Source organism: Cydia pomonella, chromosome 28, assembly GCF_033807575.1.
Source record: "Cydia pomonella isolate Wapato2018A chromosome 28, ilCydPomo1, whole genome shotgun sequence".
NCBI lineage: Eukaryota > Metazoa > Arthropoda > Insecta > Lepidoptera > Tortricidae > Cydia > Cydia pomonella.
Window position 1 is genome coordinate 996,041 of NC_084730.1, and position 18,087 is coordinate 1,014,127.

An 18,087-nucleotide genomic window follows, 5' to 3' on the forward strand; every position below is an offset into this window, starting at 1 on the left:
AATAGGAAAAAATTCAGAAAGGTATGTTGAGATGGTTTGGACACGTGGAAAGAATGAGTGAAAGAAGGCTAACAAACAGAGTGTGTAAGGGAGAAGTAGAAGAGGGATCTGGAAGGGGTAGACCTCGGCGGACTTTCTCTGATCAAATCGGGGAAATCCTGAAGAAAGGCCAGGTCAAGAGTACCCTGAATCGGCGAGCGTGTATGAGGAATGATATGAAAGGAAGCGAAGGAGGTATGTCAGGATCGTAGCAAGTGGAAATCCGAGGTTTCTGCCTACCCCTCCGGGAAATAGACGTGATTATATGTACGAGTATGTATATATGAAATGAGATTGTGGACGAAGCGGTAAAGCGGTAAAGTTAATACAAAGATTCTGATAGAACTAATATCACGTATCATAATAATGAAATCGATTATCTTTTTTGCTGTAGACAGGTTTAGCAAAACATTCCACGTTTTGACACAAAAAATGTAAACATTAGAACCAGACGAAAAACGTAAACATTGCGTTGTGCAAAAACTAAACTGGTTTTAACTCACGCAAGAAAATTACGTTTCCAGGAAAATCGATCTAGTATAACAATAGCATTTCTTGCACGAAAAAGTTCAATTTAAGTTTTTACGCGAAAACGTATAAAAGCTAAAGCTTTTGGTCAAGTCACCCTGACTTTGACCGTTTCAAGGCCAGTAACTTTATAGGGACCGCGTGCGTTGGAGGGTCTGCCATCTTGTGGCCTGAATCGGAACCATAAACATGTACATTTACACGTCACGTGTTTTCTTGTGCATAGTAGGTTCTGCCATCTTTTGGGCTACATCGGAACAGTAAACATCACATTTACGCCTCGCGACAAAAATCTGACGGCTCCTGTGCTGCCTCCTACAGTTCATGCACGCTCCCTATACAAGGTGTAACACAAATAGAGGCGATTCGTTCAAGGGCATATTCGGTATCATGTACAAGGAAAAAGTAAAAAAAAATCGGGTTGCACTCCGGGAGTGCCGGCAGAAGTGAAAACTTGAATATTAACGTTGTGCATTTTTGATACCTATTTTGAAGAAATTGAGTAGTAGTTTTATAAAAAGAGATAATTCTCTATAATACCTACGTAAATAAATTTGAGTGTGGAAGATATTTTCAAATGGGAATTTTAGTGTTAATATATACCTAACATATACAGAGTAATTCATGAGACGTGAGCGGGACTACAGCCTATACAATCAGTAAATGTTAATGAATCGTTCACCATCATATTAAGTAAAACAATCACGCTTCTTTTCTGTTATTTAACTTTTTGGTAAGGAAACATTTGAGTATCTAGAATCATGGACACCCAACAACACAAAGATACAATACAACACAATTAACAAAGATTAAACCTCTTTAACCGTTATGACAGCACTTTGATTATGAAGAAAATAAAATGTCACACTTGAATGAGATACTTCCTTCTTCCTCGCGTTGTCCCGATTTTGCCACGGCTCATGGGAGCCTGGGGTCCGCTTGGCAACTAATCCCGAGAATTGGCGTAGGCACTAGTTTTTACGAAAGCGACTGCCATCTGACCTTCCAACCCAGAGGGTAAACTAGGCCCTATTGGGATTAGTCCGGTTTCCTCACGATGTTTTCCTTCACCGAAAAGCGACTGGTAAATATCAAATGATATTTCGTACATAAGTTCCGAAAAACTCAATGGTACGAGCCGGGGTTTGAACCCGCGACCTCCGGATTGCAAGTCGCACGCTCTTACCGCTAGGTCACCAGCGCTTACACTTGAATGAGATACGATTTTTATGCTTAGATGACATTCAATTTGCCCGTCACCATGATATCACGTGTCCGTCTTACGAATTTTCAATCTGAAGGTCACGTGACACCTGACACGAGTTTAAAATTTTTTTCCCCATCACAAAAAGTGCACAGCGCCGCTAAATAATTCCGACGCGAAAAAAAATGTTTGTTATGGGACTGGTCGTACAAGTCAGCCAACCTCCTATACAAAGGCTAATTTTTTTTGGCCTTAATATAGTATCGTTTCTTCAAACAAAAACGTCACTTTTAACACTTATATATCCAATCCATATCGTATCTTTAGGAAATTTTTGACGTATCTTAAAGTTCGAATCGGACCGCAAGTCTTATGTCTGTATACGCAATAATAGTAGTTTATGCGACTGCTACATAATGAAAGGGATGCCTAATTATGTACAGTTACATACACTACTTTATCTACATCAATATCACAAGCTTCTTATACTTACAAACTAGTTAAAAGACAAACTAAACGTCAAATGGCGGTAATGTAAAGTTTTCCGCGCATGTCACGCATCCGTTGTTTTTTTAATTCAGAGACAAACTAGAGTCAGAGCTGACTCGGACCATAGACTCAGCCGGTAGATAGACTCGGACCATAGCCTCAGCCGGTACATAGACTCGGACCATAGCCTCAGCCGGTACATATACTCGGACAATAGCCTCAGCCGGTACATAGACTTGGACCATAGACTAGCCGGTACATAGACTTAGCCGGTACATAGACTCGGACCATAGACTCAGCCGGTACATAGACTCGGACCATAGACTCAGCTGGTAGATAGACTCGGACTATAAACTCAGCCGGTACATAGACTCGGACCATACACTCAGCCGGTACATAGACTCGGACCATAGACTCAGCTGGTAGATAGACTCGGACCATAAACTCAGCCGGTACATAGACCGGACCATAGACTCAGCCGGTACATAAATCGGACCACAGACTCAGCCGGTACATAGACTCGGACCATAGACTCAGCCGGTACATAGACTCGGACCATAGACTCAGCCGGTAGATAGACTCGGACCATAAACTCAGCCGGTACGTAAATCGGACTACAGACTCAGCCGGTACATAGACTCGGACCATAAACTCAGCCGGTACGTAAATCGGACTACAGACTCAGCCGGTACATAGACCGGACCACAGACTCAGCCAGTACATAGATTAGGACCATAGACTCAGCCGGTACATAGACTCAACCGGTACATAGACTCGAACCATAGTCTTGGAATAAAATAACTCTGCGTGGCATTCGCAGTGGCAATGTGTGGATTGTCATAATTCATGTCAAACTTCTATGAAAATATGACGTTTACTAACTAACTACCTAACTTATGAAATTGTAATGTACTATTATGAATTTATGAAATAAATTAAAATCCATTTTTTTTACAGCGGTGGGCTGTCAAACTTTCTGTACTACGTGGCGCTGCCAGATGACATATCCAAGGCCAAGCTGCGGGAGTCCATGTCGGTGGAAGACACCAGTTACATGGCCGGAGTGATGAGCAGGTCGTTCTCTGGAGAAGAACCTAAAAAGGTACCTACATATACATATCTAACGAGTAAGGAATGAAAAATGGGGAAAAAATAAACAGTAAATTTTAATTCAATGAATAAATTTTCAATGAATAAAAGAAAAAATGCACATGTAATCAGGTAATAAAAAATAATAATATTGTAATCTGAATGATTGTGAACAAAATGTACCTACACTACTTATTGACTTAATAATATAAATATGTACCTATTTAACTACGAATGTTGTTTGTTATAAATTTGACGTGTAAAATGAATATTTTATGAATAAAAAATTGAAATTGAAATTGAAATTTAAAGTTTGGGTGGTTTAAATTGACTAATCACGGTCGAACGAAGTTTCGTCGAAGAAAACAGACCTAATCTTTGACGAGTTGCAATTGGTCAGTTATGAGTATTGCGTGTTTTAATAGTGGGGCCACTTTTAGGCTGTTTTGTTTTCTGCCTTCCGGGCGGAAAGCGTCAACTTTGCTCCCGCTGCGCTAAACGAAGTTGCCGCTTTCCGCCTCCGTCGAGCAGAAAAATAGTGCGCACCACAGGAGGAATCGTAGGACATTCCATCCCGCGTGTTTGCCATCCTCGCCTTCAGGTCGGGTGACAATTTTACACGCGGCACGCAATGTCCTACTTTTTCTCCCTTGGGACACAAATAACTATTGAAGCTAGTCTTCCATGTTTTTTTCGTTCGCTGTTTAAAAGTAAATTCCACAAGCCAACATAAGGAAACAACACAAAATTTGGTAAATTAATTAATATTCGAAATATCTGGATACGAAAAATGAGCGGATGTTGCAAGCCCTAGTTGCAAACCTACTCTCCAATATTTATAATTGTATTTGCAATTTTAAGTGATTTCATTTGACATTGAACCTTATTATTACGTTAGTTTTTTATATATGAAATGAAAACCTTTATGTCAGGCAACTAGAGGCCCATAACTAACATGCATATTGTAACAATATATTACAGTACATATGGGGCTACTTTATAGCACTAGTGCGAGAAGTAGCATATTACGTTACTGTGTCGAACATTTAAAGGGCCATATGTACTGTAAAACGTTGTACGATACATGTGCGAATAGGTAATTCGCAACTCGTGTCGATTTAAAACACTCCCTTCGGTCGTGTTTTAATTTATCGCCACTCGTTTCGAATTTCCTATTTTTCGCACTTGTATCGTAATGTACTATTTTAAAACTAAACGCTATAAATCACATTTATTTATTTATTTATTTAGACACATAATAAACTTACAGTAGTCACCAAGTCGTTTACATGTTAATTCTTAATTCTAATGTCAAGTTATTGTAATATAAAAATGTCAAAAATGTAATACAAATAAAATCAATATAATTTATAAACCAATAAAAAAATAACTTCTAACAATAAAAGACAAATTCAACAGACAGAAGCACAATAAAATAAATAAATTTAAACTTATCATAAAAAAAAATAACACAAAATTCTCAAATTAAAATTATAAATACAAATTTATACAAACAATCGTCAGAGATACAAAATATTTAAAAAGTGGTAACATTTTCTGCGAAATCCACCAGCATTATCCACAAATATATCGATATCATGACCCTCAACAGCCATCATATTGAGTAGCGCCAGTGCCCTAGCCGTAGGAGCGTTATCAGCCTGCCGGGTGCGCGCGCGCAGCCACGCGAACAAGCGGCGACGGCGCCGCGGCGGCAGCGTCAGTTCAGGCAACCCTCGCCATGCTGGGACGTGCAAGCCCATTCGCTCCAACACAAACGAATTATTTATCCTATTACTAATGATGCCATGATAATGCTCCATTAACAATAGTTTCCGCCTCATTTCGAGTGTGTCGAGGCCTACCATCCCCGATACGAACAGGGAGGGATATAGATAAGGGTAGTAGCCAAAACACTTGCTATATAAATACCTTGCGAATTTCTTTTGTATTTTCTCAATCATAGTGATATACTTTGATTCATAAGGGTCCCATATAATAGCTCCGAATTCTAGTTTGCTGCGTACATATGCGTTGAATAGCATCAGCGCTACCCTTATGTTACGAAATAGATATGTCATCCTAATAATAAAACCTAAAGTTTTAGATGCACTTTTACAAATGATCATAATATGCTTATGGAAATTAAGTTGTACATCTAGAGTGAGCCCCAGATCGCGGATTTCATGAACCCGCTCAAGCTGGACCCCTTGGAGAACATATATAGAAGTAATGGGTGATCTAACCCTAGAAAAGGTCATGACTTTGCATTTGGAAACATTGAAGTGCAAATTGTTTTTGATGCTCCATTCAGCAACGGCATCAATATCACGTTGGAGCTTAATGCAATCTCCGCTATGTCCCACTTCTAAGCAAAGCTTCAAGTCATCCGCATACATAAGGCAGGTAGCCGCTCTCACCACGCTTGGTAAATCGTTAATCATCACGAGGAACTGGGTAGGTCCCAGTGTACTACCTTGACTTACTCCTGACCGTGTATAGTATGGTTTTGACTGGAACCCACCGAGCCTCACGTACTGACTGCGATCTCGCAAGTAATCGGCAAAAAAGTGAATAAGCTTAGGCGTGAATCCAAGCTTTGCAAATTTTTGCAACAATAGATCATTGTCCACTAGATCGAAAGCCTTCTTAAAATCGAAGTATGCCACATCAATCTGTCGACAACGATCCATTGCTGATGCTGCATAGTCCACAAAACATACGTGATTGGTAGTAGTAGATCTACCGCTACGGAAACCATGCTGAGCCTCATCGAGACTAGAAGAAATCTGTTGATTAATACGAACATCTATGATAGTTTCAAATATTTTACCAAATACTGAGAGTATTGCAATAGGTCTGTATTGTGTAATATCCGAGCCGGCACTGCCCTTTGGCACAGGGGTTACTCTAGAGACTTTCCAACACAAAGGATACCTAGCTTGCTTCAAAGCCAAGTTAAATATGTAGAGTAGCGGTTTCTCAAGAACCGAAACACAGTCCTTGGCAATAAAAGGTGGAATACCGTCAGGCCCTGCTGCCGAGCGCGGTTTGAGTTTGCTAGCTGCTCTCCTTATCTCCCTCACACTTATATCATCAATCGTAACACATGTTGCGTTAGCGTCGGTTGCGATGACGACATAATGGTTGCGATGCATTTCGCAGCCCCGCAGTCAGGGAGCCGGCCACGGAACCGCCTGAACTTGACACCCTTCGGCCAAAACTCCTCCTTGTTGAAGGTCGCTGGACGTTCAGTCGGAATGCTCACCACAAACGAATTAAAATTCGCATTGTGTCGAGATTCCAAATTCCCGACCATCAGGAATAGTCCGGACTTTATTCTCACATCTTCTCCTCTTTTCATCCTGTTACCTGCTGGGGTGTAGGACTCGAACCATTTTCTTCCACTGACTCCGATCCTGGGCAGCTTGGGTAATCTCCTTCCACCCCATCCCCAATCCACCCAACTTGCTCCATGGAACGGCGCCAAGTAGATTTAGGGCGACCATGTTTCCGGGTATCTTCCAGATCAGGGCCACCTTGGATAGGTGGGTGTCAGGCTTCCTGAGGATATGCCTAATCCAATGCCACTTGCGCGTTTGGATCTCCTTATCTACGGGTGCTTGTCCGGTTATTCTCCATAAGTGAGCGTTTGTGATCCAGTTAGGCCAAAAGATGCGCAGAATTTGCCTTAAGCATTTGTTCGCACACACTTAGAGCCAGATACTATATGTATCAGTGGCGGCGCGTTACAAATATTCGTAGGGAACCCGGAACTAATTTTACTTTCCTTTTCTTCATGATCCGATCGTGAAAGTACTCAACGGTCTGAAATTAGACAAGCCGGTGGGAATCGAGTTCTTTGAACGATCCGCCACTGATATGTATATAAAATAATTTACGTTATTTTTACAATAAACTAATTAGCTTATCTTTATGTTTTTATGGCTCTTTAATATTAAATCGCTGGACGAGTATACATAAACACGAATCGCAAGAAATGATTAATGAAACTCAACGACAAGGGCCTTCATACGTTCATTATCGTGCCGTATCAGCGCCGTTCCTTTCGAATACTCTCCTCACTTTTCTCTATCCTATTCGAGCCCTCTACTCCAGAATATCTCAAATGTAACTTCAACTTTATGACCCCCCGCCCAGGCTGCGAGCTGCGCTCTGCCCGTTCTCTTAAACTCTCTGTTCTCCCTCACCATACTGGTTTCCTAAAGTCTTCTTTTGCTGTTCAAGCTATCCGTCTTTGGAATGCGCTTCCTCTAACGATTAGACAAGCCCCAAACAAGCTGAATTTCAAACGAATTCTCTACAAGCACCTGCTAGATACTGTCTAGTGGGACTTCCCCCCCCCCTGCCCCGCACACATGCAGAAGTATATTTATGTATATTGTATAGTATATTATGTAATTAATTTATATATGTATTTATAATGATAATTTGTGTAGTTTATAAAAGTATTATATATATTACCTATTAGTTTGTATACTGGCTTAGTAGTATTAGACTTAGTATTTAATTTTGGAATATTTTTTTCACACTGCACCCACCTTAGCAAATTTCTGTTTGGCCCAGTGGTTGACTGGTAGAGAATGCCTTAAGGCATTAAGTCCGCCTATTGTACGTCATACTTGTACTTGTGCAATAAAGTTTAAATAATAATAATAATAATAGGGCAGCTTGTGGCGAGCTGTTGGGGAGTAACGACCCCACGGACCCGAGTACTCCCGAGAGTCGGTCAGGGTCTCCGTCTCCGGCGTGTCTTCGTCGGTCGGAGTGGACCCCAAGGGGACCCGCAGGACTCTCAGCTTTGGCTTGCCTTCATTGGCCGTCCAGAGAGGAGTCGTTAGAGCTAAATGCTTCAGGGGTGGAAGTGAAAACTTGCATAAGACGCGAGTTGGCACAGTGGCTGTTATCAGCCACTGGGTAGAAAGCGGCGTACACCTCTCGACACCCCTGAGCCGCTCACACCGGTGTTGCTCCTGGTCGTCTTCAGGACGGCATTTTCAGGGGCCCATCTAGTGGGCGGCGAGTCACCGCCTGCCTCGATAACTAGTGAAAACATTGTTATGGCAGGTGTCCGGACGTCTTTGCAATAACCCAGTCTCATTGTCCTCCCAAACTTCAATCCATAGACCGTTATACTGTTCACTTTACTACAATAGTCCCAATGCCTGTTGCGACCGGTTCATTGGTGTCTATTGTTGCGCCCGTGAACGGGTTCCAGCAGGCGTTCTACATGACATTAAAGCTCTCCAAGAGGCCTCTACGTGTTGGATCTATATCCCCATGCAAGCCTATCAAAAGACCGGGATTTATAGGCCCGTGAAATCCAAGGAGATACAATAATAATAATAATATCGTGTGTATGAATTATCGATCGCAGACTTAATTGCTTGATATAAATTATTTACAATTTACAGTTAGACGACCTGTGTGGTCTAGTGGGTAGTGACCCTGCCTATGAAGCCGATGGTCCCGGGTTCAAATCCTGGTAAGGGCATTTATTCGTGTGATGAGCACGGATTTTGTTCTTGCGTCATGGGTGTTCTCTAAGTATTTAAGTATTTATACATATTTATATATTATATATATCGTTGTCTAAGTGCCTTATTGAGATTACTGCCGGACTTTAGTCAATTTGTGTAATAATGTCCTATAATATTTATTTATTTATTTAATTTACAGTTCCGAAAAACTCATTGGTACGAGCCAGGATTTGAACCCACGACCTCCGGATTGAAAGTCGGACGTCATATCCACTCGGCCATTTCATATTCATTTCATTTCATATTTCAATGTCATTTGATATTTACCACTAGTTTTTCGGTGAAGGAAAACATCGTGAGGAAACCTGCACACATCTGCGAAGAAATTCAGAGGTGTATGTGAAGTCCCCAATCCACATTGGGCTAGCGTGGGGACTATAGCCCGAGCCCTCTTGCACACGAGAGGAGGCCTGTGCCCAGCAGTGGGACGTATATAGGCTGAATTATTATTATTATATATTAATTTACAGTGGAATCCGTTTATTATGACTGCTTATATTGACCAACCGCTTACTATGACGTAATTACCGAACGAATTCAGATCAGAAGACTTCGCTTATAGTGAAAAATCACTTACTTTGGCCAAAGAGTCTTTGAAACGCAAGTTTGGTGAACATAACACAAGTTTAAAATGTACCATACTATTTGTGATAATAAAAAAAAAAAAAAGAAAAAAAAAAAAATAGAGGTGGATTGTCAAAGAAAACTTTGTAGCCATAGTAAATTCACTGCCACCTTTCGACACATGATTAAAAATTTTAGAACGTCATTTGGCTGACGTCATTCTTTAACTGATATGTGTTAAATTTTTTAAATATCAAAAAGTAACGCCATCTAATAGATTGAAGGCCAAAGGTATGTCGGTATCCATTCGAGCGATGGCGCCATCGCTCGCTCGCTGCAAAGTCAAATGGCGTTCTAAAAGTTTTAATAATGTGGCTAAAGATGCCAGTAAATTTACTATGGCTACAAAGTTTTCTTTGACAATCCACCTCTGTTTCAAATTTCCTCTTCCTCTCTCTCTCTCTTGTTTTGACGTTTTTGATGTGATGGTTCGATTTGAGTGCTGGTTGATGCTTAAATTATGATTATTTTGCCTTATTTCCTCGCAAGTTTGGAGAAAAACACTATATATAAATAAATAAATATTATAGGACATTATTACACAAATTGACTAAGTCCCACAGTAAGCTCAATAAGGCTTGTGTTGAGGGTACTTTAGACAACGATATATATAATATATAAATATGTATAAATACTTAAATACATAGAAAACATCCATGACTCAGGAACAAATATCCATGCTCATCACACGAATAAATGCCCTTACCAGAATTTGAACCCGGGACCATCAGCTTCCTATGCAGGGTCACTACCCACTAGGCCAAACCGGTCGTCAAATATGTCTTCGAAATTCAGACTCATCCACGAATTGCCCTTTCCCGGCCTCTGCAATAATGTACTATCACAGTACATATGGTCCTACTTTCCCGCACGTGTGCGGGAATGAGCACTTTCCGTGCATATGTCGAAACTTTAGAGCCATATGTACTGTAAAAGAATAGAATAGAATAATTTTTATTCGTAGACACAAACAAGACACATTATATAAATTACATGATATAACAAAAACAAAGGAAGTATAAAGTGCCACGAAATGGCCTCATCTCAGCATGTTGCTGGTGGCTTCCAGCGCTGATCTTCCGATGAGACCATCAAGTGCGAAAAATCACGAAAGGTAACAGACATGAAGGAAAAATACATAAAATAATATAGAGTGAACAAATTGAAAAATAGATAAAAGATAACGACTAAATTAAGTAAAACGTACGATACACGTGCGAATTCCCTATTTTCTGCACTTATCTATTATCATAAGATTAAAATATACTGATATATTTACGAATACTTACGTTATCTGATCATGTGTATTTACACTACGCTTTACAAGTCTAAGAAGTAATTGTACAACTGATATGTCTGCCGACATGACAGATAACAGCAATACAATTATATTAGTTATACCTACTTGCGTAGTATATTTTGCCAAGGTGTTTTTGCTAACAATTTGCCCTTGATGTTTTAATTCAATTCAATACATTTATTTCAGGTCAAATAGGCCCATATAGTTTGTTAGTAATTACATTATACTATATTAAATTACACATTTACATTAATTAGTCTTTCTACAACTTTTAAGCAATTTATTTTTAAATGAAATATTACCGCTTTCTTTATTATGATTTTAGTTCGTACCCAAAGGGGACCCTATAACTAAGACTCCACTGTCTGTCTGTCTATTTATATATCTACATTGGATCACTATAGAGACCGTGCGCGTTGTAGGGTCTGCCATCTTGTGGCCTGAATCGGAACCATATACATGTACATTTACACGTCACGTGTTTTCTTGTGCATAGTAGGTTCTGCCATCTTGTGGGCTACATCGGAACATTAAACATCACATTTACGCCTCGCGCCAAAAATCTGACGGCTCCTGTGCTGCCTCCTACAGTTCATGCACGCTCCCTATATTGGATGAGGTCTTGGTAGCTCAGATGGCAGAGGAATGGGGTAGCGATCCAGTTTTGTGAGTTCAAGTCTCACCCAAACAGAAAAAAAATCCACTTTTAAATTTATATAAGGCTTTTGTTATCACAATATTTTTAACCCCCGACGTAAAAGTGTGTATATCTGTCTGTGGCGCCGTAGCTCTTAAACGGGTAAACCGATTTGGATGCGGTTTTTATTTGAAAGCAGGTTTTGTAGCGCTGTTTCTTAAGTAGACAGGTTTTATCAAAATCTAAAATTTTTAATTTATATAAGGTTTGTTTTACAGGTTTTGCTCAGGATATACGGCCAGGTGCACGGGCAGCGGGCTATGGACGCTATCGTGACGGAATCTGTCATTTTCACACTTCTGTCAGAACGGCGGCTGGGGCCCAAATTGTACGGCGTATTCTCTGGAGGAAGGATAGAGGAATATATTCCCGTGAGTGTCTTCAGATTATGCTCCCTTCTAGCAGGGAAGAAAATTGCCACTTTGCTCCCTCCTGGCAGGGAGGAAGTGGAAATAAGTTTGCTACATGTGACAAATACTGCTTTTCACATAACCTATGAGGAAATGGTTACGTTTATTTATTTATTTTATTGAATCTTTATTGCATATACGAAAACACACTGTACAAAAGGCGAACTTAATGCCATAAGGCATTCAGAATATATAGTTTCAAAGATAAAAATAGTGCCCTAGAACAGAAAAGTGCTACTTTGCTCTCACATAGCAGGGAAGAAAAGTGCCACTTCGCTCCCTCCTAGCAGGGAAGAAGTGTAAATAAGTTTGCTACATGTGACACATACTGCTTTTCACATAACCTATGAGGAAATGATTACGATTCAGAATATATAAAAAAATTTTATACTACGGCGGTGGCAAACAAGCATACGGCCTGCCTGATGGTAAGCAGTCTCCGTAGCCTATGTACACTTGCAACTCCAGAGGAGTTACATGCGCGTTGCCGACCCTAACCCCACCCCCCTCGTTGAGCTCTGGCAACCTTACTCACCGGCAGGAACACAACACTATACTATAGTTTCAAAGATAAAAATAGTGCCCTAGAACAGAAAAGTGCTACTTTGCTCTCTCATAGCAGGGAAGAAAATTGCTACTTTGCTCCCTCCTAGCAGGGAGGAAGTGGAAATAAGTTTGCTACATGTGACACATACTGCTTTTCACATAACCTATGAGGAAATGATTACGTTTCAGAATATATAGTTTCAAAGATAAAAATAGTGCCCTAGAACAGAAAAGTTCCACTTTGATTCTTCGTAGCAGTGTAGAAAAGTGCCACTTTGATCCAAAGAAAAGGCCCTTTTCCAAATAGGTGATGTAAAAATAACTTTCCTTTCAGGCCCGATCCCTCCTCACAAAAGAGCTCGCCGAGCCAGCGCTATCTATGAAGATTGCCGAAAAAATGGCCGCCATACATTCCATGGACATTCCCTTGTCCAAGGAACCTAACTGGCTTTGGAAGACCATGGGCAAGTGGATAAAGACGGCTAAAGAAGAGAGGCTCACGGGGACCGGCAAGGTAATTATATTTCGTCACTTCTTTTTTTAGGGTTCCGTAGTCAACTAGGAACCCTTATAGTTTCGCCATGTCTGTCTGTCTGTCTATCTGTCTGTCTGTCTGTCTGTCCGGGGCTTTGCTCTGTGGTCGTTAGTGCTAGAAAGCTGAAATTTGGCATGGATATATAAATCAATGAAGCCGACAAAGTCGTACAATAAAATCTAAAAATTTTTTTTTTTAGGGTACCTCCCCTACACGTAAATTGGGGGTGAATTTTTTTTTGCTTCAACTCTACAGTGTGGGGTATCGTTGGAAAGATCTTTCAAAACTAATAAGGGTCTTCAACAAACATTTTTTGATAAAGTGAATATATTCGGAGATAATCGCTCCGAAAGAAAAAAAAAAATGTTTCCCCCCCCTCTAACTTTTGAACCATAGGTCAAAAAATATGAAAAAAATCGTGGAAGTAGAGCTTAAGAAAGACATTAAATGAAAACTATAGCGGACATGATCAGTTTAGCTGTTTTTGAGTTATCGCAAAAAGTTTTCCCTTCATAGTAAAAAGACTTACTTTAATTAGGTACTGATTATGCAAAGCCTATTTGTTTAACTCGGGTGAAAGGTACCGTTTCATTCCTTGGTTAACAATTTACTATACTTTAAGCTCCAGTTTAGCTTATTGTGACGGAAGAGTAACTACGGAACCCTACACTGAGCGTGGCCCGACATGCTCTTGGCCGCTTTTTATCAGATATAATTTTATATTAACCATGTAGTTTCCACCACGCGAATTTTCTATTTTTCGCATTTTTAATCGTAAATTACTAATTATTTGCAGAATGAAGAGGAAAACAACATCATTAAGCGGTTAAAAGCTGTAGATTTTGAGAAGGAGGTGGAATGGCTGAAGAAGTTCCTGTCCACAGTGGACTCTCCCGTGGTCTTCTGCCACAACGATATGCAGGAGGGTAAGTTTATTTTTCATCATCATCATTTTAGCCTTCAATCTGCCCACTGCTGAACATAGGCCTTACGTGAACGTCACTTATCTCGATCCTGGGCTATACTTTATAGTAAATAACTCCCTGAAGCTAGTCAAAATAGTACATTACGATACAAGTGCGAAAAATAGGAAATTCGAAACGAGTGGCGATAAATTAAAACACGACCGAAGGGAGTGTTTTAAATCGACACGAGTTGCGAATTACCTATTCGAACATGTATCGTACAACGTTTTACAGTACATATGGCCCTTTAAATGTTCGACACAGTAACATAATATGCTACTTCTCGCACTAGTGCTATAAAGTAGCCCCATATGTACTGTAAACGTAATTTTAATATTAATAGAACCACCCTTTTATTATATCAAAGTGTAGGTATTGCTCACCCGGTATTGTATAGTCCTAGCCCTAAGTATACGTGTTGCATGGTAGATTATAGGAAATTGTTATATTCATAGTTTAACATTATTATTTAAGGCTGTCACTAACACTTATATGGGTTATGCCTGAATTAAATGATTAGTACCTGGGCGACCGAGCATTGCTCGGTTATAACTATTTATTGTAATATGGTGGTGTATAGGTAGATTATCTTATCTACATTTTTTTACTACATTAAACTTGTCTAAAACAATAAAAATTTAAAAATTATATATAAACCTGAACATATAAAAAAAAAACTTAGACACCGGGCGAGATTCGAACCCGTAGCACTCGTTTAGCAGTCCGCGTCTTAACCCGCTGGACCAGACGGACAGTGGCCGGCAACACGAAATTAGCGACCATATTCTGCGTCGAAAGAAAAACGCATGAAAACTCGAAAACACGCGTTTTCCCAAACATAAGACTAATCTAGATCGATTGTTTACCCTCAAAAGCCCCCATATACCAAATTTCAGCAAAATCGTTAGAGCCGTTTCCGAGATCCCGGAAATATATATACATATATACATATATATATATATATATATACAAGAATTGCTCTTTTAAAGGTATAAGATTTAATTTAATTTATAGTACGAAACTATCACCAAGCAGTAAGTGTAACATTGTAGATCTCTGGGTTCAGAACTAAAGATCAATATTAAATTACAGGTAACATTCTATTGCTAGAAGACATTCACACAGACGAAGAACCATCATACAGACTACATACATACCCAGAGGACAGTCCTAGAAAATCCTTCGACCCCCTCTCGCAGTACGAAGACGCGAACACAGTCGACTCTGAATCCAGTCACATCTCAGACTCTGGGGAACCCAAGCTCGTACTGATAGATTTCGAGTACTGTGCATATAACCACAGGGGTTTCGATATAGCCAACCATTTTCAAGAGTGGGGCTATGATTATACGAACCCTGAACATCCTTATTATTATGAGAATCAGGAGAATCACCCGAATTTAGAGCAAAAGGTTGGTGTTTTTTTGTTTTTTAAATTAGTGTGCTGGTTTAACCGGTTTTTTTGTATGAGTTAACCGGTTATTTTTGCGACGTACCGGTTTAGTATGGTTTGGTTGGATATTATTATGGATGATTGTAATTACGGTTTGCTTAATAATGTGAGTAACCGGTTATCTCTACCATCGGTTTATACCGGTTTTTGTTATTATACTTTTTAAGTTCCAGAATTTAGAAAATTATAACAAATTATAAGGTTCGTATTTTTCATCATACATACAAAACTGAATGGTTTTCAAATGTTGTTACAGTGCGATACAAAAGATAAAAGAGGCGTGTCAAAATGTATATTATGTTTATGTATTTTTGATACAAATATTCATGAAAAAATTTTTATTCAACATTCGGCTTTTATGATACTTATAGAAAAACATTTGAATTTGTAACATATATTGCACAGTTGAATTCACGAAATGGGTCGATCAACTTTTTTTTTTCAGAAAACTAAATAGACAACACTTATTTAATACCACACGCAAATATGTTTTTGTGTGAGTTGCGTCTGTCTATAAGATTATTTTAGATGGGAGAATAATTCCTCTGGCCTGACACAAAAATTATTTATCTCAAAATTAATGTTTTGTGATACCCGTTTTCTTTCTGTGAATTTCTTATACACACTCGTTTCAGTTACCTATATTTAGAGAAAGAAAATGGCACTGAATATGTTGATTACGTCCATAGTGATCCACGACACAGCAGCATCACCAGGTCAATAAAAGCTAGAAAAAGTTGATAGACCCTAAGATATGTTTAACAAAAAATGTACAAGTTATAATCAATTAAAGTTTGAAGCTTTAACCAAAAACATTTGAAAACCGTTCCGATATCATACAAATATTCATTTCTTAGAACAAAGGACAATATTTAAGTGAAAAAACAAATAGTCTGGTTGCGGCAACACCCAAAAAAATTGTATTTCTATTTCAAATTATTATTTGTTTGTTATCAAACTTAAACCATAAAAATACCCAATGCAATAATTAACCAGGCAATTGGCTGTTGTATGTGTATTGCTAGGTACAGTTAAGTGCAAAACTATCATAATTGTAGCATCTGTAGAATGTGGAGAAGTTGATGTTGATCAATGGTATATTATGTATATGATAAATACATAACGGTACTCCATGAAATTTCCTACAAATCCGCTTAACAAAAATGAAATATTCTGTATTCTACTAATTCCAATATTACCTTGTTTATATACCCTTGTTTACATTACCTTATTTATTGTTTTGTTTGTTTACTTAAGATAAAAAAAAGTAAGCAACATCTGTTACATGCATGCCGCGTTTGCCTGTAATTGGGTGAATACTCAAGCAATCTTATTTTATAATTTGACATTTATAAATATTTTTTGTATTGCACCGCTTGGCAAATCATAATAAATAAATAATAATAATTGGCATTTACCATTTTTGTGTAATTTAGGATTAAAAACTTGAAGACGTGACATTTTTATTTTTTCTAAACTATTAGAAAAAAAGTGTCCCCTATGGCAACACCAAATAATAATCCATACAAAGTTAAGAAGTGCAGCCTCTATAAAATTATCACGGAACTGGTTAAATGCGGCACATTTTTTAAGTTGCCTTTTGGTGCCATATGATTCGGTGCAAAAGTATAAATACGAAATCATGTTTCTGATTCAAACTTTTGATATCTCGATGTATAGAGGCCGGTTTCCTTAATTTTGCCAGGTTCTTTATTTGGATAAAGGAAAAAAATGAATATGTCACATTTTCAGTTTTAGATCCTAAATTACAAAAACACAGTAAATAGCAAGTTTATTAGCTAGGCGGATTTGTGCCAAATTTCAAGGAGTATTCTTATGTATATTGATTCATTTACATAATACCTTTGATCGACATCAACTTCTCCATATTCTACTAAGCAGGGCTCGGTTTATTTTTAATTCCCATAATACCCCAATATTTTTAATTATTTTATACTCTTTACGTAGGACTGGATCATGTTTTTAGGCAACAACTTCGCATTATTAGATAGTCCCATTAAAAATGAAGTAATAAACTAAATAACGAAAAAGAACGTTATAATACCGGTATTTTTTGTATGTAGAATAAACCGGTTCCGAGCCTTGCTACTAAGATGTTACTATTGGGACAGTTTTGCACGGAATACTTTCTCATGTCACTAAACTGTTAAAGAGCCCTAAAGGTATATTTTTTAATTTGAGTAGTGTTGCCACAATCAATCACATTGGTATATTGGGGGGATTCTGCCACTACGCAGCTTGTGTGTTTATGCTTCATTTTTAGACCCGGAGCTCTATGGTGTCCCATAGACAACTCGGCTGAGGACGACCTGACGTTACGGTATTTCAAAATGGCGCCGCCTCCGAGCGAAAAAAAAGTATAATTTTTGAAACGAGTGTCGGTTTTCTAAATTTATTTCTTCGTTCGATGTTCGCGTTTATTGATAAATTTGTCTCTTTCTGACGAGTTTTATATGAAAGAGAAATAAACGCGAGCATCGGTGGTGTTACAGTAAAAAGATTTCGCGCAAAGACTTCGACCTAATTTAATGGGACATTTAACCCTTTTCTTGGCAAATTAAAAAAGTCTACGAGATAAATACAAAAAGAGAGTGTAAAATTATGTATCCTATAAGATACGTTGCCA

At 38.7% G+C, this 18,087-nt stretch overlaps 1 protein-coding gene across 3 annotated transcripts in view; it reads left to right on the plus strand.

The window, feature by feature from the left end:
• Nucleotides 1-18,087, plus strand: part of LOC133532952 (choline/ethanolamine kinase) — a 45,758-nt gene that overhangs the window by 15,422 nt on the left and 12,249 nt on the right. For all 3 annotated transcript variants that reach the window (XM_061871837.1, XM_061871839.1, XM_061871838.1), the window contains 5 exons: nucleotides 3,218-3,362; nucleotides 11,750-11,902; nucleotides 12,822-13,001; nucleotides 13,819-13,948; nucleotides 15,080-15,399. In XM_061871837.1, the coding sequence (XP_061727821.1) occupies nucleotides 3,218-3,362; nucleotides 11,750-11,902; nucleotides 12,822-13,001; nucleotides 13,819-13,948; nucleotides 15,080-15,399 (928 nt within the window). The remainder of the gene's footprint in view (nucleotides 1-3,217; nucleotides 3,363-11,749; nucleotides 11,903-12,821; nucleotides 13,002-13,818; nucleotides 13,949-15,079; nucleotides 15,400-18,087) is intronic.